Source organism: Prorops nasuta, unplaced genomic scaffold (genome assembly GCF_024137725.1).
Source record: "Prorops nasuta isolate Cenicafe-Biocafe unplaced genomic scaffold, Cenicafe_Pnas_1.2 PNAS00045, whole genome shotgun sequence".
NCBI classification, from domain to species: Eukaryota; Metazoa; Arthropoda; class Insecta; order Hymenoptera; family Bethylidae; genus Prorops; species Prorops nasuta.
In genome coordinates, this window is record NW_027116842.1 from 1,118,982 (window position 1) to 1,142,602 (window position 23,621).

A 23,621-nucleotide genomic window follows, 5' to 3' on the forward strand; every position below is an offset into this window, starting at 1 on the left:
TTTCAAAATGGTGATGCAATAGCTATTTGAAGTCACCTCCTCGATTTTACAGCAAGCATCGGCAAGGTTGCTAAAATTAACAGAAATTCAAATTTGAGATACTTTTACTTTAAACATACATATCAACTTTGCATGAAATTAAATTTAATACAAAAATGTTAAAAAATACAAATTTCTAGCCATCTTCTTAAGCGTATTATAGTTTAAAAATCTTTTTAAAATTATATATATATATATATACAGGGTCTTTTCCTAACAGCGGAGCATAGGAGATTCATGTTAGTTGACTATAGCAATCGGAACGATCGAATCTGAGAGCGCTGATTCGTCAATATTGCGTAGTACCAACATATAATAGGCCGTTACCAATAGTTGGATACGAAAAATGAGATTCATCCGCCATTTTGGTGTGGAGAAATGTTTACATGCTGATCGTAGCAGAAAGAAGTGTAAAATGGAGAAATGTCAAATGGTAAGGTTACTAAAGTAAAAATTGAAAATAATTAATGGAAAGTACGAATATTCTTCATTTTCATTCAAAGTATTCAATTTTTACTTTAGTAACGACAACATTTGACATTTTTCCATTTTACACCTCTTTCTGCTACGATCAGCGTGTAAACATATCTCCACACCAAAATGGCGGATGAATCTCATTTTTCGTATCCAACTATTGGTAAAGGCCTATTATATGTTGGTACTATGCAATATTGACCAATCAGCGCTCTCAGATTCCATCATTCCGAATGCTATAGTCAACTAACACGAATCTCCTATGCTCCGCTGTTAGGAAAAGACCCTGCATATATATTAGGGTGTCCATAAAATTGAAAGTTCCCAAGCTCAGCGTAAAAATGATTCCGAATGGTTAAAAAATAAGAGGTATGGGGTTTATTTCGGTTTTATATAGGTTTGTGCTGTGCCGCAAAGAAAAAAACTACGTTTATTGAGACATTTTTGCTTATAACTCTTAAATCCTGCATTTTTTGGAAAACTTTCATAAGGACGAATGAAAATTTATAAAATTCTTTACAATTGATGTTTTATGCATTTTTAGCGTAAATCTAATACTTATTGAGCTAAAACGCTGTAAATATGGAAATTTTAAGCAAAACTATAACAAAGTTGAATTCTTTCTCATAAATTTTTATTTTTTTATCTTCCATATACAGGGTATTTTACGTAAGACGCCGCAGTGCATGGATGTAGACGTGACGTATGTCGCTTTAATAATAAGAAATATTCAATGGTGTCATATGACCTTTTTGAAAGTAAATAACAAGAGGTTTCGAAAATGTCCTATGTAAAAATTGAATATCTCTTATAGTTAAAGAGATACACGTAATTTTATATCCATGCTCTAGGGCGTCTTGCGTGAAACCCCCTATATATTGAAAATAAAAAAATAAAAATTTACGAGAAAAAATTTAACTTTATTAGAATTTTGCTTAAAATCTCCTTATTTACAGCGTTTTAACTCAATAACTATTAGACTTACGCTAAAAATGCATAAAACATAAACTGTAAAGAATTTTATAAACTTTCATTCGCCTTTATGAAAGTTTTCCAAAAAATGTAGAATTTAAGAGTTATAAGCAAAAATGTCTCAATAAACGTAGTTTTTTGCTTTGTGGCACAGCACAAACCTATTTAAAATCGAAATAAACCCCATACCTCTTAATTTTTAACCATTCGGAATCATTTTTACGCTGAGCTTGGGAACTTTCAATTTTATGGACACCCTAATATATATATATATATATACAGGGTGTAACGAAACGACCGCCTTTTCTCGTAACTGGAGGTTCGGGGTGACAAACTGAGTGCACCTGTAAAATTTTGCTCGAATCGTTCAAGGGGTTTAAAAGTTATTTATATTTTAAAATCACCCTTTTTCAGTCCTTTTCCAACGACTTTGACTGCACAATGGAAAGTGGAGAAAGTGAAAAAACAATTGATGAACATCCCAATAGAATGTAAAAATTATCGATCGCGCGCGATAATACTTTTGCTATTTATTCCATTAATCTGGCTATCAGATCAATTTTAAAAATAGCAAAATCCTTTTCATTACATTTCCAATTCAATTCAGTACAGTTATCATTGACTAAATTTATGGAAAGAGCGAGAAGATGCAATGAAAAGGAAAGTATCAAAAACTAAGATGTCGCTCGAACGCACTGATAATTTAATAGGAAACGCATGAGGGCATTCTCTTTCTACTAACGAAGCTAAAGAGAATGATTCAAAATCAATACATTGATGATAGAGAAAACTAAACTTACCCATTTAATGTTCTCCAAGTTCTTTTACATCGAAGTTTTCGAAAAAGCTTCAAACTGGCTCTTCGATGATTTCCAGAAAGCACACTATCACTGTTTTTGCATTTAAGCACTCGTGAATTTAAACAAATTAGATATTAACCTACGTTACTTCAAAACACTGGTTAATTTGACACTTTTGAACTGTTTGAAGTAGGCTGATTAAGAGTAGTCGAAACGAATAACTTATTATTTCTCCTCTCTGTGTGTCTCTCTCTCTTTCTCTTCAGCATACTTCAAACAGTTCAAAAGTGTCAAATTAACCGGTATTTTGAAGAAACGTAGGTTAATACCTAATTTGCTTAAATTCGCGAGTTTTTAAATGCAAAATTAGTGGTAGTGTGCTTTCTGGAAATCATCGAGGAGCCAGTTTAAAGCTTTCTTAAAAACTTTGATGTAAAAGAACTTGGAGAACATTAAATGGGTAAGTTTAGTTTTCTCTATCATCAATGTATTGATTTTGAATCATTCTCTTTAGCTTCGTTAGTAGAAAGAGAATGACCTCATGCGTTTCCTATTAAATTATCAGTTCGTTCGCGCGACATCTTAGTTTCTGATACTTTCCTTTTCATTGCGTCTTCTCGCTCTTTCCATAAATTCAGTCAATGATAATTGTACTGAATTGAATTGGAAATGTAAAGAAAAGGATTTTGCTATTTTTAAAATTAATCTGATAGCCAGATTAATGGAATAAATAGCAAAAGTATTATCGCGTGCGATCGATAACTTTTACATTCTAATTGGGGTGTTCATCAATTGTTTTTTCACTTTCTTCACTTTCCATTGTGCAATCAAAGTCGTTCGAAAAGGACCGAAAAAGGGTGATTTTTAAATGTAAATAACTTTTAAACCTCTTGAACGATTCGAACGAAATTTTACACGTGCACTCAGTTTGTCACCCCGAACCTCCAGTTACGAGAAAAGGCGGTCGTTTCGTTACACCCTGTATATTAGGGTGGTCGTTAAAGAAAAAAATTTTGACGGATCCCTAAAAACAACTAGTCTTTGATTAGAAGCCACAGTGGTTGAAACCTGTGGCCTGATAAATGATAGAAACACGTTCCTCAATGCGATCAAATATAATTTTTGAAGAATTTTACAGTTTTTCGCAGATAACTCATTAAATATTCGATTCTATGAAAAGATGCATATAACCTTTTCTCTGAAGAATTAAATTCTACACAATAAAGATTGTATACATTTTTCTTCTAGAATGCATACTAATCGAGATATTCCTGAAAAATCGATCCTCTTTTTCGTTTATACACATTATATTGGCATATGCTCATATGAGTAGTTATTCTTATTTCCCTGTAGTTACACATTTTATTTCTCTTAATTTAATAAAATATGTTAATTGTGTACGGTAAACTAAAAATAATTATTCATATAAACATATCAATATAATGTGTATAAACGAAAAAGAGGATTGATTTTTCAGGAATATCTCGATTAGTATGCATTCTAGAAGAAAAATGTATAGAATCTTTATTATGTAGAATTTAATTCTTCAGGAAAAAGGTTATATGTATCTTTTCATAGAATCGAATATTTAATGAGTTATCTGCGAAAAACTGTAAAATTCTTCGAAAATTATATTTGATCGCATTGAGGCACGTGTTTCTATCATTTGTCAGGCCACAGGTTTCAACCACTGTAGTTTCTCATCAAATACTAGTGTTTTTCAAGGATCCGCCAAAAAAAATTTTTTTTTAATGACCACCCTAATATATATATTTGTAATTTGTTAATCATCTGACAAGTTCGTGCTAAGGTTAATAAAAAAAGAAAGATATGTGAAAAATTTCTTTTTGATCGATAGCGAATTGTAGGTGTTACATTGCCCGTCGTTCAAAACTTCGTTTTAAGTAAAACGCGATTAAAGCTTGGATCGCACAATGTGTGTAACAAAGTTCCCCGTTATATATGCAAGATATCAATATAAATGTCATGGGAGATATCGAGCAGTAGCTAATTCTAATTCCTACGTTATAGACTCGTAAGATGAGCTCACGAGAAGATTTTAGATAGGCTTGCTATCCCGTTCTTTTTTTGCCGGATAATATCTCATTTTAAACAAATACTAATAAAACTTAATGCACATGTTTCTAAATTTGTTAAATATTTAATCAATTGCACTGTTTCTATTATAACCGTTTTCATTAAAATTAGCCTTTTTTTCAATACATCTAACGTGTTCAAGGTTATAAATGGCAACCAGATTGTAGATATCGTCTAGGCCCACAACCTCGTTGACTAGCAAATATCCGGATGAAGAGACCAGGGATCCACGAAGAAATGATCAGGTTGTCCTAGCAAGTAAGGCAGGGCCATGCCGAGGATCATAGGCAACCTGAGACATGCTTCCTGATAGCCTAAATTGGATCAAAAGACCGCGAAGTATCCGAACTCGAGTGATTCATGAAATCTTAAACTGGTTTCGTTGTTATTGACGAAACCACACCAGATAGATATGGTAAATGGTGTTTTTACTCCGAACTTGGAAAAACCCACTCATCAATGGTGATTATGCCCCTCTTCAGGATAAAACATTAAGCTAAGATGCGTCACCGAAGCCCACCTTGCTTTTCAGCATCTAAAACAACCTGAGACAAATAGAAGCAGTTTCAGAAAATCCTAACGCAAGGCTGTTTCTTTGCGTCTTCGCGAGGAAAGAAAAGACCGAGTCAAGCTTCAGTGCCGAAGACACAACTAAAACCGGCTGCGCAGTACGTTGTGCACTGGCTACCGAACGTAGTCAATCGGTACATTGCTGGAGGACGTCTATGATGATGTACCGAAATGTTCCTGAGCAAGTGATGTAGCACACGCAGCTATTGGCACGTTTTTGTATTCGAGATTGGTGCTATAAACTTGCTTGCACATATACATCACGATCAAATACCGAATAGTACACAGAAACTCGTGTAGGGACGTCGTTAACCCAAGAGAATATGTCCCGGTACCATTCGTAATACCATAAGCTTGAGCTACAACTGAACAGGCTGGGAGATCATGGCTAATGAGGTGGTCCCTTTCTGGTAGATTCCACATGCCCACAAAAGATACCGTATGCTCCGGAACTCTTCGCTACAACACGCGCCTGGATGGTAAAGGGAATTCAGGATGCAAGATCGTGAGGCTCGGCTCTTCCTAAGGAGTCCCTCCATCTTTCTAAGACCTAGCACGCTGAACGAATTTAGCTTACTGCTACTGTCCAATGTGTGGCCACAGGGCTCAAATAAATACATATAATTGGCGGGTATTGCATACCCGAATGATACCGATGGGTTGCTGACCACCCGACTGATCAATTGGCGCCCTCGATACCGAAAGTAAAGATGGGAAAAGATGACGAAAAAACCGTAGTGTAAGTGGACTCCCACATATATGGAAATAACGTCACATATGTTATCTCTCGCGAATTTAAATAACTAAAAATTGCTCGAGTAAAGCTTTTACCTAATCTTTCGTAGTCCAATCAAATAAGGCAAAAAACAGGATTATTCGCGATATAAAAGGTATAGGTCTACCAAATTTTTTATCCTCTCCAGGATATGCCCAGGAATGACTAAGAAGTTTCCAAATATTGAGCGACAGGAGTTTTGTAGATGAAAAATACAAATGTGACAGAATGAGTGAAAAATGTACTGTTTTTCACCAATCTTTGATCTCTAACTCGGAAAAAGTAAGTCGAAGGATGAAATGTGATTAAGAATTAATTTATTGTTCCTAATGATATTTTCTATGCGGCAGTCCTCACGTTCTTTTTACGTTTCAATAGCGAAGACGTAGTAGTAATTGGCACAAGAAAAAAAAGTGAAAAATGAACTACTTTTTTCAATGAAGACTTCAGACGCTTCCTGGTATACGATCGTCTTGCAATATTTTACAGAAGTTCTTCAATTTATTATTAACCACTGTAGTGAAGTTGATTACTAACAAGCAAATAACCTTGACACATTGTAATTGTTAATTAATCTTGTAATCAAGAACAGATCAATATTGCAAATTGAAAAATTTTTGTTTGGCTGTTTTCAATTTGGTCTTGAATTTTGTTCTATAAATCTTAAACATTCGATAGAACTTGTTAAAGACTAAGAAAATTTGTTAAAAAAGCCCCAGTGATTTTATTTACAAAAACTTGCATTTCTGTCTTGTTAGTTAATCAATCCTACATCTCCGAAAAGAATTGACTTTTTATCAATCGGAAAGAGTACCTACGAATAGATTTTTTAAATGCACAGTTTTCAAGACTAACGACACTGCAATTGAACTTGTAATTTCGAAAAAATGGAAGCCTAAAGTCTCAGCACGATTACTACGATGATATTAATGGAAAATCGATTTTCCACTATGATTTCCATTATGAATCTCAGTTACTTTTACGTCTAAGTTGCCATTAGCTTCCAATGAACTCTTCTCATTGAAGATATTTACCAAAAAGTATGTCCTCTACCGAAGAATACGTCGATTCTCCGTAGGTTGCCTGGTGGAGGATGTGACACGAACGTTTGAAAATCAGACGGGGTGTTTTCAAAATTGAACGATCTGATAAAGTTCCAATATCTATGCTTTCAAGAAACTTAATGACATGTTTCTTTCTACATTCATACGCCACGATGCGAGTAATTCAAATATCTCATTATTGTTTTCTCCCTTCAATGGTATTTTCCTTAGAAATTTTCAACAGCAATAATCAAATAGAATATTTAATGGTTTTACTGTTGAATATCGCTATTAAACCGATCTCTATTTATTACAAAAATCGCGACACCGTTAATTCTAATTGCTTTTTAATAAACCTTTATAAAAAATATTTCTTGTTATTATAAAAACTCAGCCGACTGTTTGAGAACTTGAGTTTTCTGGAAAAATTCCACTTTTTTTTTGCTAAAAAAAGACATTAAGGGGATTGCGCGATCCCTCGCGAATATCATACTGTTGTATTTAGCATTTAATAACGTACGAGTTAGTATGATTAAAAAAATGTTTTTAACTTTCCTGTTACGCGTGTAATTATGAATGAGAATTATTGGTGGAAATCTCCATTGATTGTTTTTGAAAAGAGTTACGAACTTTAACATCTTTTTAAGGGGGGAGACACATAAAAAAATTTTTTTTGCGTTTTTTTTAATGGCTTAAAAATTTGATTTAATATGTAAAGAATGTATTCCCAAAGTCTGAGCCTCTAAAAAATATTATAAAGGTCATTTTAGAGACATCAAAGCTATGCGGTTGAAAAAGCGCTCAGCTCAAGAATACGTTTAAGAACTTTTCAGTTCGAAAACTTTAAACGCGTTTTTCTGAAAACGTAAAATTTTCCGCGCTGTAGAATGTAACTCAAAAACTAATTGATCGATTTCGTTCAAGTTTGGCACAGATATTTATCAATTGATTAGCCTCAGCATGAACCTAAAAATTTGTTAAAAAATAATTATGAACAAATATTTTAACCCATTATTAAGAAAAAAGAGCTTTATTTTTACCAAACGTCTTAAAATATTTATTTTTTGTATTTCTTGCTAATTTGAGGTTCATGCTAAGCAGGAGAGTATACATTAAAGAATATTTTTTTTTAAGTTTCGTCAATTACAAGGACGTGGACGTTCCACGGCGCAAATCGAAAGAGTCAAGTTTGACCAGCTATTGCGAAGCCATTTTTTTTTTTTTTTTTTTTTTTAAACGAAGTTGATCCTTTTTCTTTGCAATGTTAATATAATCATAAGCTTTACTAGAAAATGATAACTGGAATCATTCATTTACAATAACCTCTTCAAATATTAGCGTTTTACATGAGTCTCCCCCCTTAATGCAAATCAAATGAGTCTGTTGTTTTGCAAATATCTTAAGCATCTGGTTTACCAAAATTACGAAAAAAAAGTAGTCTTCACAAAAGTAAAGCTTTCGCAGTGTTTCTCAATTAGCACCCGTAACTGTAGGCTAAAAGTTTAGGCTAACTTCATCCTTATACATGATTATAGAATCGGTAATTATGAATCAATCGTCGATTATTTGAAATTCTACATGGCGTTTTCGCTGTGGTGGGAAAATAGTTAAAAATCACCTACATTTCTTATCAAATTTAATATCTACGAGTAACAGAAGTTACTGACTGATGATACAATTATTTTTTTTATAAAAGCTGAGATGTTGAGGTATACGTAAAAATCACAACAAGAAAATTGCAAAATTTGTAGTTTTCTAAGTCACGCGCTTCTTGTGCCAAGCAGGAAACTCGGCAGAGTTTAAATGTCAAATATAATAAAATTGCAGTTTTGCATCACCAGATCATAAGAATTACAATATAATCCAAAACATAAATTTTTAAGAAGTATTTTGTTTAACGCACGAAATACGTATATGCCAAATTTACGTGCTACTTGGAAAAAAGATTCAAATTAATTGATCATTCATTTACATATTTATTTTCAGTTTTTTCAAGGTTCCATTTTACGATTACATTAAAATTGTTATATTAGATATATTCCAAACCATCACTAGGACGTTTATTTCAACTTTCAAACGCTCGGGTTAGTAACCTTTATAGGATATATTCGGACCTTATAATAGCCACGCACAAACCAAACGGTTCAACACAAAGTTGCCCTATAAAGGGTTGTTCAGGTAAAACGAATCAGACCATGGACATGAAATGCTGTTTATCTTCATAACTAAAAGAGACAGCATTTTATGTTGAGGATCTGATTTGTTTTATCCGAACACAACCATGTAAATATGTATAAGCTAATATTTTGTAAAATAAAAGATCAATTTTGAATGAAAAATGCTTCGTACCCTAATGGTGAAAAATTCTGAGATGTAGTAACAACTACAATAATATAAATTCTAGAGTGTTTCTCATAGACATAACAAACAGATGTGTAGATTTCTAAGCATTTTTAATGATTAATCTATGTACTTGAACGAAATGCAAACTTAAATTCTGTCGAAAATTAATATTTTTAAGGTTATAGTGCCGGAAATATACAACACCATAAATAATATAAATTGCTTATTATAAGGGATGTGTAAAAGGCATTGAATCACTTAAATATTTTGAGAACCAATTTTTAAAACACTTTTTTAAAGGAATAAGCTGTAGTAGGTTTAAAGGACTATCAAATATTACCTTCTCATTAATTCTTTATGGTTTTGAAGGTCATTTGAACATCACTTTTAGTATTTTAAATAAAATAGTCTACGTGTAATTGTATACCCCTGTAGTATATTCCAAAAACTTTCCAATACAGTACATCAATTTACCAATTTATTTGGCTGCTCATTAGACTTTAAGTCTTGAAATTTTAAGTGTGTGAGCGATTATGTTTGTGTATAAGCACAACAGTCACGGTCACTACTTAGTCCGAAGCCATTCCTATATGTGCAATTTTAAATAGAAATATTTCATAAAGGGCCGGATGTAATGATACAAAAAGGGTCTTTACAAGCTTTCAAGGTCAGGCACAAGCATATGTGCTATATATAGATTAATCTACATAAAGAAATTCAAGGTATCCTTTATATAATCTTCAAAGGTTATTTGAAGGTCAAATTAGTTGGAATCGTCTGATGTCCCTTCGAAGTCAAACAAATTTTATTGGAAACATTTTGTGATAGCAACATGTTAGTTTGAACGTTAACTACTCTTAAAGATTGTCTCATTCAACTCGCTCCAAATATAAAAGAAGTCTAAAAGTGCATATTGGGGGCAGAGGCGCGTGATTATTGGAAGATTTATAGAGCATAAGATATCTAGATGGAAAGCTATACGCTGTCATACCTGAGGAGTATTCCTAATGCTTTCTCTCCAAGTAATTTCTATCTTCGAACAATATCAGCTTTCTAATCTAATTTTTTGTTGATAAAAAAAAAACAAGAAATTAATACTAGTAAGAGATCCTGGAACTCTATTGGTTTGTTGTTCAACTATTGAAGCCATTGGTGCTGATAGTATTCCCCATGGCCGATATTATATAGCATATGGTGGCATATACAAAATTATGATTAAGTTCTCAAAATGTATTTCATAGGTGGGTATTCAGTTAGCAAAAAGTTATTTTTGCATAAAAACGCTAACTTCGGATCGGATAAATTGAATGGCAAAAGTAGTCGAAACGACATATCGGTACCGTCTGTATTTTACGCGACCGAAATTGAAAATAGCATTCGTTGAAAATAGCATTAATGGAAAATAGAAATACTTTGATGAGATCAAGTTGTTATATATGGAATTGAGAATCAAATAAGTAGTTTAATTTTATTATTGATGTGTGTATAAATTGTCTAATTAAAGGACACTTATTCTTTGTTTTCTTATATATATTGCAGGCTGCTTTCATTGGACGGGATATACAGGAATAGAAGGTAGCGTTAATTCTACTAGAGCCTTGGAATCAGAAAATTTAATAAAAAAGGAAACAAAGTCGAAAGAATGAAATATAAAGTAAATATGTATTCTTTACTTATTTGTTATCAATGAAACCATATGCTCATGATATATTAAAGCTTCTCATAATGTCAGAATATTTAATGTATTATAAATAATGATATGTACAGCCAAAAAATTAATAACATAGTGTAGATACTAATGCCAATTAATATTTACAAATTTGCTAGTAAAAATTACATTTTTATTTTTGTATAGGGAAAAAGTTGATAGTTTAAGGCTGCAAATATAGTATAGCTTTGCAATGGTATGAGATTAATAAATAAAAATGACTACCTTTGAAAGAACGAACAGTGTACTATAACATCATTTTGTATACTGTCTTTCAAAGCTGGTAATTTTTATTTATTTTAGTATCAGTTCACATCACACAAAACAAAGCTATTCGCATAAACTTCAGATTACCTCTTAGGTCCAAATCAGTAACATAATTACTTACTACATCCTTTTAAGAAAAATAAATTATCTGAAAATTTTTTTTGCAGGGCTCGGTTTTTGACATTTTTCACGTAAAGGTTTTAACACTAGACGCAGAGTATAAGAATATAATATTGATAAATATGTATGTAGTGATCAATTTTAGTCGAAAATGTATGTGAGCAACTACACATCGAATAATAATACAAATCTTAATAAATTTCAGTGCTTGCAGTGTGTCTTCATTAATCTTGTAACGCAGACAGAAAATTTAATTTAAAAAAACACAATTAACTATCTTATACAGTGTTGGGTTGTACAAAATAGTAATAATTATGAAATTTTCCCAATTAATAGCTGAAATCTTCCAATTAAACACAAATCGGGAAATCATATGAAATAACAATTAGCTTTATTTTTTGGGATGTTTTATAGAAACTAGAAGTTTAAAAATATTAATTTTCGACATGTGTATGTAATATTTAAACCTTATTAATAAGTCAGAAATCTTTAGTCTAAATTGAATACTTACATCACTGTCTGCATCAAGATTATGTACAGCTCCATTTTTCAAATCAAGTCTCGAAGGTTCTTCACAAACTCGCCATCTTTAACAAAAAGAATGATGCATTTACTTGATTGTTATATGTTAAGTGGATAAACGGATCTTAAATTTTGAAATGATTAGGTTAGATCATTTCAACGGAAAGTTGCTACAACTTATATACTTTGTGCACTTTTTATGATGTAATATTATATATCGAATGAAGATAGAAATACTGAAAGTGTAAGTAAAACGCGAACACACCTACAGATTTTACAATTGCCTATGACTACCGGACCTATATTTAACTTTTTGAGTCCCAGGGGCAGCATTGCCAACTCCGCCATTTTGATTATACTACGCTGTACAGTGATGGCAGAATCAAGCTTTTAGCAACAAAAATAAAGTTAACCGCTAGCCAGCAGCAGTATAGAAAATTTGAAGAGAAGGAATATATACCCCTTCCCTTCAAATTTTCTATACTGCTGCTGGCTAGCGGTTAACTTTATTTTTGTTGCTAAAAGCTTGATTCTGCCATCACTGACATCACTGTACAGCGTAGTATAATAAAAATGGCGGAGTTGGCAACGCTGCGGCCAGGGGCCATTTTATTTAACCATTAATGAACTGCTCTTTAAAATGCGAAAATTGAAACAAAACACGTTATTAATGGGCTTGTGGTTTGGTGAGAAAAAACCTAATCCTAATTTATTAATGCCCCAATTCAAAGATGAATGATCAAAAATTGCTGCAGGTTTTAAGGTTTTAACACATGAAAATATACAAATCATTATTAAAGGTATTCTTTTGTTTGGAACAGCAGATACATCTGCTAAAAGGAAATTTTTAAATCTTATGCAATTTAATGGTGTATACGGTTGTCCAGCATGTTTTATTAGGAGAAAATATTAAAACATTTAAGGGCTCTGCTCATGTTTATCCTTTTCTGAAAAATTTAAGTATAAGAAACTTAAAAAATTGTACAGAATGGGCCAAAGTCGCTGACGAGAAGAATCCAGTAATGAGTATAAAAGGACCTTCTGCTCTCTCAATCCTTATGCCAGATTATATAGCAGGAATGGCAATTGACAGAATGCACGCCATTGAAGGAGGAGTTGTAAAAAAGATAGTTTCCTTTCTTTTTGATACAAAGTATCGTACTGAGCCATTCTCGCTATGTCATGTAAAAAGATAGTGTTAACCAACGATTATTAGCTATTAAGCCACCAAAATTTGTACATTGTATGGTTAGATCAATACAAGATCTCGTATACTGGAAGGCGTCAGAATTAAAAATGTAGACTTTTTATTACTCACTCCCTATTCTTCAAGGTATTCTACGCATAGAATATTTTAATAATTATAAGTTATTAATAATAGCCTTTTATCTACTTAAGTACTCATCATTTAGAGTTTACGAAAATTAGACTTATAGAAACTTTAAAAAATTATACATTTTTCATGTAAATTTTATAAATTTTCACAAATACTTAAAAATTTGTTAAATTTTATTTTAAAAACATTTGAGACTTATAAATTATAAATTATTAAATCAAATAGTGATTCATTTAAACGTATTATGGTTTGAAATATCATATTTAATAAATTAAAAAGTGTTTGGCTTTGAGTTGAACTCAGAATTTTGTTTTCATCTAAATTAACACATTTTTAAAATTTTTAAGCGAATGGTGTTAAACGTAGGTTTTATTTAAAAAAAAGTGTACTTACTTCGGCGTTAAAATTTCCTTATATTGTAATTTCTCAAGCCTAGTCGAAGCAGCGACACTGTATGGGATGACTATGTTATCAATGTCGTACGAGTTTTGCCTTAAACGCCTAGAATTTAAAAAAATAATTTTTATACTTAAAATTCTAAATATTATATTAAATAAATAACGTAATACGAAATAAATACCATAATTATTTCATATAAAAAGTTTTACGTTTATCATAAAGCGATATGTTGGTAAGTTGAGACATATATTAAATATACAAGAATTTAAAATTTATCAGAATTCATATAGAGAGGTTACCCTAGACTGTTATACACCTAGTACCATTTAAGTATATTTATAACTTCTGCGGTAGATACTGAGTTATTAGCAATGATAAATTTCAATGCATAAAAATATGAGATGATACTGAAAAGTTAGCAACAGCTTCCTGGCTATATGTTGGTGACAAATAGTTGTAAAAAGAAAATTGAATGGAAATCATATTTTGATAAATATGAAAAAATTTAAATTAATATACCACTTAAAAAAAAACTATTTAACTAAATTATCAATACAAATTAAAAAATTTATTTGAAAACAGCTTAAAAGAAAACATCAATAATTACTCTTGTAAAGCGTATTTTAAATGCTTATGATATTTATTAATTTTTTTTAATCACCTCTCCTCCTAACCCCTTCTCGTTACGTAATAGGAGAAAAGTCTCCTAAGGAGAGTTCTTTTTGTTCTTTTCTTTTTTTTCTTTTATATTAGGAATTTTATAACAGCTATAATAACTACGCCCTAAGACAGAATCCGGCCGCTCTGCTGCGGGTAGTCAAATTAGCAGCTTGGACATTAGTTGTATGGCGCCCAACACTGCGATACGCTCACCAAATTAAACCCAGACCTTTCCTCATAAAGAGTTCATTTTGAGCTAGATTAATTTTATACAAAATATTTAATATTTGCTTTCACGAGATGCTATTAATAAATATTGTATGTTTATTTAACACGATTTAGTACTGAAATGATTAATTTAATAAATCTTGCCTTCCATTCCGCGTTCATTTGCGTTTCCCGCCTAGTCTTTATATCCCCATTATAAATCATAGTTGTTAGGTGCATATAAATAAGTCAAAGTTGACTGAACAGTAACCGCCCTAGCAATTTGCAACTTAGGCTGTGACGCGAAAGACGTCACAGTTAATAGCTAATTATCAAGTTTATTTATGTATTAAAATGTACATGTAAACAGGGTTCTTCAATTAAAACACCCCAGGGCATAAATACAAGACGCATATCTTCGCAACTATTAAAGATATCATATGTTTTAAACAATATTTTTGAAATGTCTTACTATTTGCATTCAGAAAGATTTCATTAAAAATTTTCATATCTTTAATAGCTATGGAGATACATGTCTTCTTGTATTTATGTTCTGAGGCGTTTTAACTAACAGACCCTGTATAAGAGGTGTCATTAACCATTCGTGCTTCACCCAAGCATCCTAAAACCAGAGGACGGGAGAAAAAAAAATTGTTCGGACGGAAGATGTAAGGTTCAAAATTGACCGCATAGCAGATGAATCAATTTCAAAATGAAATGGCATATAAAAGTTGATTCAAATTTATTAAATAGACCACCCAGTTGTTTGCATTACCGTGTAGCTTATTTGAAGTGCTTTGCAAAACAATATGTAAATTCTTATACTCATTCGTAATTGCTTAAGTTATAGACTTTAAATCTTATGATGCTGTCTGCATCAGCAAACCACTCAGGATGTACTACTACACGAAGAGAGAGGGAGAGGTAGTAACTGATGGATATTTTCTCTCCCCACAATTTATCTGAGCTGACACGCACACGCGTGCAGCAGTACATCAATGAGCCATCCCCACTTCATTCACCACCGGTTAGTCACGCATAGCATTGACTTCGATGCGTTTGTATGCAAGCACGTACAATGGACGTAAAATAAGATCGTGCAACTTCTATGCGGTACAATGACTGGCATAGATGATGTCCCTTCTGCATGCAAAAGTACCCATGTTTCCCACAGGGTACTTATGGGAGACAATGGTTCCCCTGCGCTTGGAAGGAACACCAAATATGCCCAGTACCCTACATTTTCTGGGCTTTTTGTTAATGCAGGCTGTATCGCAACTGCTAAGGCATTATAATTTAGGCAGGTTTGAAAGAAAATGAGATTTTGCAGAGTGTTTTAGAAAACTCTTAAGAGAAGCTCCAATAATATGTAACAAAAAGTAAGAGGATCCTTTAAAAAATTTAAGGTGATCTTTAAATGAAGTATCAAAGTCAAATTGATTCGACTGTTCGATAGACTAATTTGAGCCTTACACCTTCCACCTGAAACATTGTTTTCTCCCATTCTGACTCCTAGATACTTTGGTGGTACGGGTAGATCGAGACACTATAGGTATACACTTTAAAATAAAAAATAAGCATTACTATTGCTACCATGCGCAAATAAATTAAAACATAAATAATCAAGATAATCGAAAATCAGGAGTACAAAAAGGCCATTAGGTTTATACAAAGCAAAACGCATTTTGGCAAAAAATCAAATAGCAACTTGAATTTACAGGCTCATTTTCTAATATGCTTATCACAAGTGTATATAATGGTTTTCTTTTTTTACTCCTATATTATTGTTTATCCTGATAACGTCTAGAAATCAATGATCGAAAATTCATTGATAAAAAAATGATTTATAAAAAAAAATATATTTACCCATGAAAATTTGAACCCTTGTCTTTGAAACTAGTTTTTTCTGCCGTTGCTACTGGATGTTGTAAAGGAGAAGGCACAGGTGATGAATATTTGCTAGAACTTGAAAGCGCACTAATCTCCTCCTCATCTTCAGGTGCTAATTTTGGTACTTTTTTTTTATTAAATATCTGTATATTCCTTTCGTGTGTAAGCCGATTCCTTTTACCTTTCAACATTTTTCTTTTGATCCCTAAAAAAAAAATATAAATAAGTAGAAAAATCTTATTAGCTGGACTAAACCTATTCTGGCTATTATCGAAATATGCATACAATTTAAAAACCCTTAAGAGGACCGAGAACCAAAGAAAAATTTAAATCAAGAAAATTTGTGAAAATATTAGGAAAATTTACTTTTTTAAGGGGAACAATTATATCCGTTTTACTTTGCTATAATCTAATACGGACCGACTTTTTAAATAAAAAGAAATTATAAACCAAAATTATAACCAATTGTATTTCTTTCCTGACATTAATTTTGCACAAAAAAAAAAACACTGTTGCACTAAAGTAGACTTCAACGAGTGATTTAAGACCAAGAACAATCAAATAAACCTATAAATATGGAAGATTTCCTTGATTAAAATATGTAAACCTACGAAATCAAATTGTAAACTGTTTTACCGATATAAAAATCTTATTTTACGTTAGATACACTGACAGATTATAGTGGATACTCCATACAGTTGCATAGCTTATGACACAAGGGTAATTTTAATACCTAAATGATTTTTGACAAAGGGAGATTACGAGCCAAAATGATTTTGTCCCGAAATCAGTTATGTTCAGATCAGTAGTACTCGAGACTTCAATACATGTAATATTATCGACGATTACCAACAATACAATTAGCTAATTCCTACCGTTTATCATTATTAATTGTGGGTAACTGTCGGTAATATTACAGGTATTGCAAGATTGGTAAACTTAAAACGAAATATTAAATTTATATAATAGTGCTATTTTATAATTTCTATAAACGTAATTTTTAAAATGTTATGATAATGGCTAAATTCCGTTACTGACTGTGAATGCTGAAAATATACAGTTTGTATGGCATTAAATATAGATTTTCAGTACTCGCAGGCCATAACGGAACACGGCCAATATCTGTAAAGAAAAAGAGCTGCACAGAGACCCTTCCCTATTTCACCTTGATATTCAAAATTGAAGACTTAGAGTCTCCACAAAGTGTAATCGAATATATCCAGATGAAAATATTCAACTCGTTTAGAACTTCTGCATATGCGTTAATTAGCTACTGATAGGGAGGCTAAAATAAGGATTTAAAAGTAGTGAAACCACAGTCTGAATCTAAACAGTCCCCCCACTTAGCGTCCAAACCCACACATTAATATGAGCTAGGAGGTCAGATTGGAGGGTCCGTTTAGACCTAGACTGGCTTCACTGTTTACAAATTCCTGCTATCAGTGATGCAAGAAACAATCGACATTCAAAATGTTGGGGGCTTTAGCGACAAAGGACCACGCGCACACTAAGAGACAAGTATTAGTTATATCGAAATTTCCAGACAATATTAGTGCGTTATTTCAAGACCGATTTTCAACTTAATATATACTGTTTCAGTGACGTTAGGGACTCTGCTTTATCTAGTAATTTAGTAAGATTTTTACTAAATAAAATATTTTATTGAAATTGTTTCTTTCGGTTAATTTTTTCTACGTGTCTCACTTAACAGAAAAAGCAGTTCACGATTAACTAAAACAGTATAAAGAGTTGAGAATCGATCTTCAAATAACGCTGCAATATTGCCCGGAAATTTCAATTTAGAAGACTTTTGAGGGATCCCGTTAATGGTCCTGGCTCTGGTACCATATCTCTCAATAGGATTAAAATTATATTTTTCGTAGATTATTTTTACGAAGATAAACATCATCTTACGCTTTTCCCCGGGTTGTCTTAAGAACCTTGGCCTTTATGTAAGCATATAACATTTGTCGTAAATTGTATGTGTCAAGTTCTCGTACAGAAATCCATATTTAAATTGACGTGAAAAACTTTCAAATTGTATAAAAATATTATACAACATAATTACTTACGGGCAGTAAGAAGAGCTGACGATTTCTTTAAATGTGTTGTATATTTTACTCTATGGCCACAGAGTTTACCGCTACGGTCACTGTCCTCTTTTTGCTTTATACGAGGAACACGGCTACTCCCTTTTATTATTTTCTGTTGCCATTCCACAGATTTCATAATTGCTTCGAGATGAATTCCATGTGATATATCTGAAAATCAAAATTATTCTAAGTAAATGTTTAATTTTCAAGTAATATATGTATAAACTTTAAAGTTCAAAGCCTATAAAACAATAAACTGCTTAACTGTTATTTTATACAAGTACAGTTAAAAGTTATACCACCTGCAACAAGATGGGTAAATAATATCTAAAATAGACGAAATGTCGAGAAATATTTCAACTGTTTAATCTTAAAAGATTATTAACGCATCAGATCCTTGATGCCGATATTATAGAAGGAAATTCGAAAACGTGTAAGAACGATACGGCATTTTTTAACACCTGTTTTGAGACTTATTATATCCGCAAACTGTCGAGAACTGCTATTTCTAGTAAAACGGTCAAATTTTTGAAGAAGAAAAGAAAAATTATTATTTTTACAATGTTTGTTTTTTGATTTATCGAAAACCTGACTATTCTACTAAAAATATTAATTCGTGGCGTCAATGGAATACTATAGTGAATTTGAAGTCGGTCGTAAATAAAACCACAAAGTTGACATGCCTTTTGATCCGTAATGTTAGTATGATGGATTCCGATAAAAAAAACCCGTATAGAGGCAATCTTCATATCTCTTTCTCTTTCTCTCTCTCAGCATAGTCAGAGTGTTTTTATTTAATATTTTACATTTTGAAATTTTATAATAACTAACTTTAACCGCGCTCAACAAGTTTCCTGAAATACTGTATATCAGCACTGTGGATTCCCGATGTCGACATTAGAAAGCAAAATGCAGGACAATGGTACAGTGCTATTTGATGGATGTTTTCAATTTCATTTGATCTTTTCCTTGATACCGCGAACAGACCTTTGTCGTAATGATGCTGCCAAATTTTGTAAATAAGAAAAGAAATGCCAGTTTAAGGAATTGGTTTAACAATATTAAAATGTAAAACCAATTTGAAAAAGGGCGTCTTTGCGATAAGGTATCAGTCTTAACGGGTCGAACAGGCCTAAGAAAACGGAAATCAGAAGAGAAATAGCGCCTAATCTTTGTCTCGCGCTTCCAAAGTAGAAGGCAACGAAAAGTTCGTAAAGAGTCGGTAGAAAAAGAAAATAATAGAGAAGTATCGAGGTACGTCGTACTGTAGACGCTTTATTTCTACCCATACGTTATTCGTATAAATGCAGATACACAGTAATGCCAAACAAATTTTAAAAATCCACATTTGGAGCGTTCCTTATTGTCGATATGGGATTACTTAAACTGGAATCGAATTTTTCCTTTTGTTAAAATAAATTATAAAATCAACTACTACACGATGTTTAAAATGACGAATGTGTACGGCAGAAACACTGGACGATGAAACACACGCAATTGTCAAGATAAACAAAATAATTTGCTTATAATTAAATCATTATTCCCAATAAATTGTTGTTAAAAGGTTAAATGTTTTGACCAAAGCATATAGTTACTTAATCATGAACGTTTGCACTTGACTGGTTTGCCGACAAAATCCCGAAAGACAAAACCCCTAAAGGCGAAATCTCGAAAGATAAAATCCCGAAAGAGACTAATTCCCGAAAAGGGACAAAATCCAGTAAGACAAAATGCCGAAAAAATTATTAATAATAATTAAAAATATGCCCGTTAGTCGGTAATACGTTTTCACCAGACATGCCTATGTCTTATTCTTCACCAATTTTGCTTTGCAAAAATACTCTCAAGCACTACGTACTGGCCCACATTCTGCAACTTATCTTGAGAGAAGAAAAAGTTTAGTTGCGAAACGAGCGGTACGATTAGAAACTATAAGAGTATGAGATGCTGTCACAATAGCTTCATAATTTTCGATATCTTCCGATTATCGGTATAACCCGAAAACCACGAACATCTACTCTCCGAGTTTTTAGTCACTTTTTCTCACTCTTCTCTCCACCATAATAACTTTGCGAAGCGTAGTCCAGCATGCTAGATTCCATTTCACTCTGATCGTTGAGTTACAGGATAAGCCATAAATGAAAACAATCACACGTAGCTCTTGTTCCGTAACTATATGATCCGTTACATTTTGTAAAATTCTCTATTATACTAATCACATTACAGTTCTAAGAAGCGTCCGAAAATCAGAAATAATTATAAGATCATCTGCTTATTTTTTTACTGATTCCAATAATACGTCTGAATCGAAAATATGTAATTTATACTTTTCCTAAAATAAATTGTAGAGCACTTGAGTTCGTGATGCCTGAACACGCTTGAAAGTATGATAGAAACAGGGTACAATGAAACAAGCCTATTTCTAGATAGTATTTAATAACATTTCTTATAATTGAGGCTTTTTTTTTGCAAATTCTCGTAAAGAGTTCAAAGTTCACTTAAAGCTTATAGCTTCTTAGTTGTACGTATTGCAAGTTGAAGATGCGCAAGAGGGATTCTTTTATAGCGTTCAACTTTAAACGTTCATAGCTGCAAACCAAATGGTTTAGCAAAAATCTACGCTCTTTACGATAATCTGCATAAGAAAATTAAGGCTTCAATTAAGATCAGATTCATAAATCTCTCTAAAGAAACGCATGTTTCAACGTTTATATTTCTGCCGTACGTCCGGGACTTGAAATATCACGTACTCGTAAAACTAAAATTTACTCTGGAGTACAGGGAAGTGTGATTGTAGTCTGAACAATGTCATTATATCGGCGAGGAGGGAAGCACCGATTATAAATTTTTAACATCTTTTCGGTATGATTGCGTAGCTGCACTTTGAATTAGGATTAGGGGAAGGTTTCCACATACGACAAAGCACGCCATATTTCGAGATCAATCCCTTATAACTTTCTTCTTTAACGTCTCTGAACCAAGTTCTGTTTTTTTCCACCACAAAAATACTGAACAACGATACCAAGCTATTTTCCGGCAAATCGCAATCCTCCTCAGCTCGTTAAACCCCTTATGATTGGCCCCTTGTCACAAAGATGTCCGTTTTTTGAATTTGTTTTACACGTTACAATCATTAAAACAATTGTTTAAATAAATTTATTCTTTTTCCGCTTTTTGGAAAATCTAACGTCTTTATAACAAAGATTAGTTTGCGGCTTCAGTGATTAGGTATAATACACTTAAAACAGGTTGCCAACTGACGCCATATCGTTGTTACTTGTTTTACTATGACTGTACTGTGTACTACTTGAGAGATTTATCGTCAACGGGATGCCCCCCTCATACCGACATTTAAGAGTGGAAAATCCGAAAACGCGTCTCAACGACACAACGTTATTAATAACCGACTTTAAATTCAATACAATATTTCAGTCATGTCGCGAAATGCATTTTTCCTAGCAGATTGTCATATTACTGAAAGGCAAAAATGATTTGTTTTTAAAATACTTTTTTGGTTCCTTTAAACTGTGACTATTTCAACATAAAAGTAGTTTGCGACGTAAATAAAGTATTATATTGAGTTAAAAATCGGTTTTCAATAACGTCCTAATCTTGTCTGGAAGTTTAATCTCAGATGTGCTTGTGGGATTCGTTAAGTTCACACTTTCAAACCATTTCAAACAGTGTATATCGGATTTGAAAGATCATTTCTTTCTTGAATGTTTGTAAATCTTTTGCCTACAATTATTTTATACTGGAAAAAATGTATGAAGGTACTTTAATAATTCTACAGGATATTAGATTGGAATTATGCAATTTTCAGTTCGAATCCGTAAATACCGTCCTTATAAAAACTTCCGTAATAAATAGTCATTAAATTTAAATGATTTTTAATGTTTGGCTCGCGCCTTTTTAGATCGGCTGTTTTAAATTTTAAGAAAATTCATAGACCACGACCCCGTAAGCTCATGAATAGCGTTTTAAGTATAAAAAAGACAAAAAGTACACACAATTGCCAGCAGTAATAGCAACCTAGCAAAAAATACTAGAATTACATCAATCTTTTTATAAAAGCATAAAATGAATATTAAAAAACTTCATCTACAAAAAATCTTTTAAAATTGCGTATTAAATAAAAAAAACATACTATTTAAATTTAGTCTTGGAATCACAATTTCGGTGAAGTATTTTTAATTATGATAAAAAATAATATTACATTAATGAAAAAATGGTCCAAATAAAAAAACCAAGCAAACAGCGCAGATTAGTAATGAAAAAATTGTACTAAAAGCATTAATGATAATAAAATTTTAAATTATCTGTACAAAAGTAGTGCTCGGCGGTATAGACATGTCATTATCTACTTTTATATGTACTTGCCGTCGAGACACTACCGAGGCCGTGTTCCAGAATTCACTGCCAGTACTGCGGATATCGTTATATCTTTGTCAAGAATGAAGCATTGAAAGAAGACAGAAGGATATTCCGCAGTACTGCCAGTGAATTTTGAAACACGATCCGAGTGTAGCAAGTTTGGCCGTCTCAATTTTTAAACCAATTTATTTCAATGAATGATCAATTGTCATGATTTAAGTAAAGCTCTCCTTAAAATGGGTTTGAACAAGCTTTCATTTGAGCCCACGAACATCAAAATCGGTTCACGCAATCCAGAGATTTCATACTCTGTTAGCTATATATATATTGAAAATTGAGATTCTTTTCCGTCTTCTCCTTCCTTTCCAGCTAGAGTGTATGTCTCGGGCTGAAGTTAGCCGCTAAGAGGAAAGTGACGTCATTTTTTCTCAGTGCTGCCAACAAATTAAACTCAACGACAAAACCATGGTTATGAACTATCAAATAAAATCGATGTAATTGATATAACTAATCCGACGACTTATAAACTGTCAACTGTAATGTAAGGTTATGTATATTTAATACAGTGAGGTTGTTCATTGTTATGTCAGTGAATGTGTTTAATTTTTAAAATGATAAATAAATTTGAATAATAATGACATAAGGAATCGGCAATTATTAGATAAGTATAACATTATATTTTACAATACAGGATGTTAGTATACTTTGTGAAATTTCTTTTTCAGATAAGTTAAAATAGAACATTTCTATTTTCATTATTGAGGATAGAGCTGTCTGGATAAAGTAAGATTAATACTTACATATTTTCAACACTGTGCCAAGGAGAAGTATACTTTCAACATTTATGTGCATTGGTGATTATTAGGAACATATAAATTGCAAAAAAAATGTTAAGGTATTTGAAAATCATATGCTATACTTCCAGATATTGA

General features: G+C 32.3%; 1 protein-coding gene across 2 annotated transcripts in view; it reads right to left on the bottom strand.

The window, feature by feature from the left end:
• The window catches only part of nsl1 (non-specific lethal 1), a 119,579-nt gene that overhangs the window by 53,786 nt on the left and 42,172 nt on the right, over nucleotides 1-23,621 (bottom strand). For both annotated transcript variants that reach the window (XM_066744530.1, XM_066744531.1), the window contains exons 4-7: nucleotides 18,295-18,483; nucleotides 16,199-16,427; nucleotides 13,460-13,567; nucleotides 11,720-11,795 (exon numbers count right to left, since the gene is read on the bottom strand). In XM_066744530.1, the coding sequence (XP_066600627.1) occupies nucleotides 11,720-11,795; nucleotides 13,460-13,567; nucleotides 16,199-16,427; nucleotides 18,295-18,483 (602 nt within the window). The remainder of the gene's footprint in view (nucleotides 1-11,719; nucleotides 11,796-13,459; nucleotides 13,568-16,198; nucleotides 16,428-18,294; nucleotides 18,484-23,621) is intronic.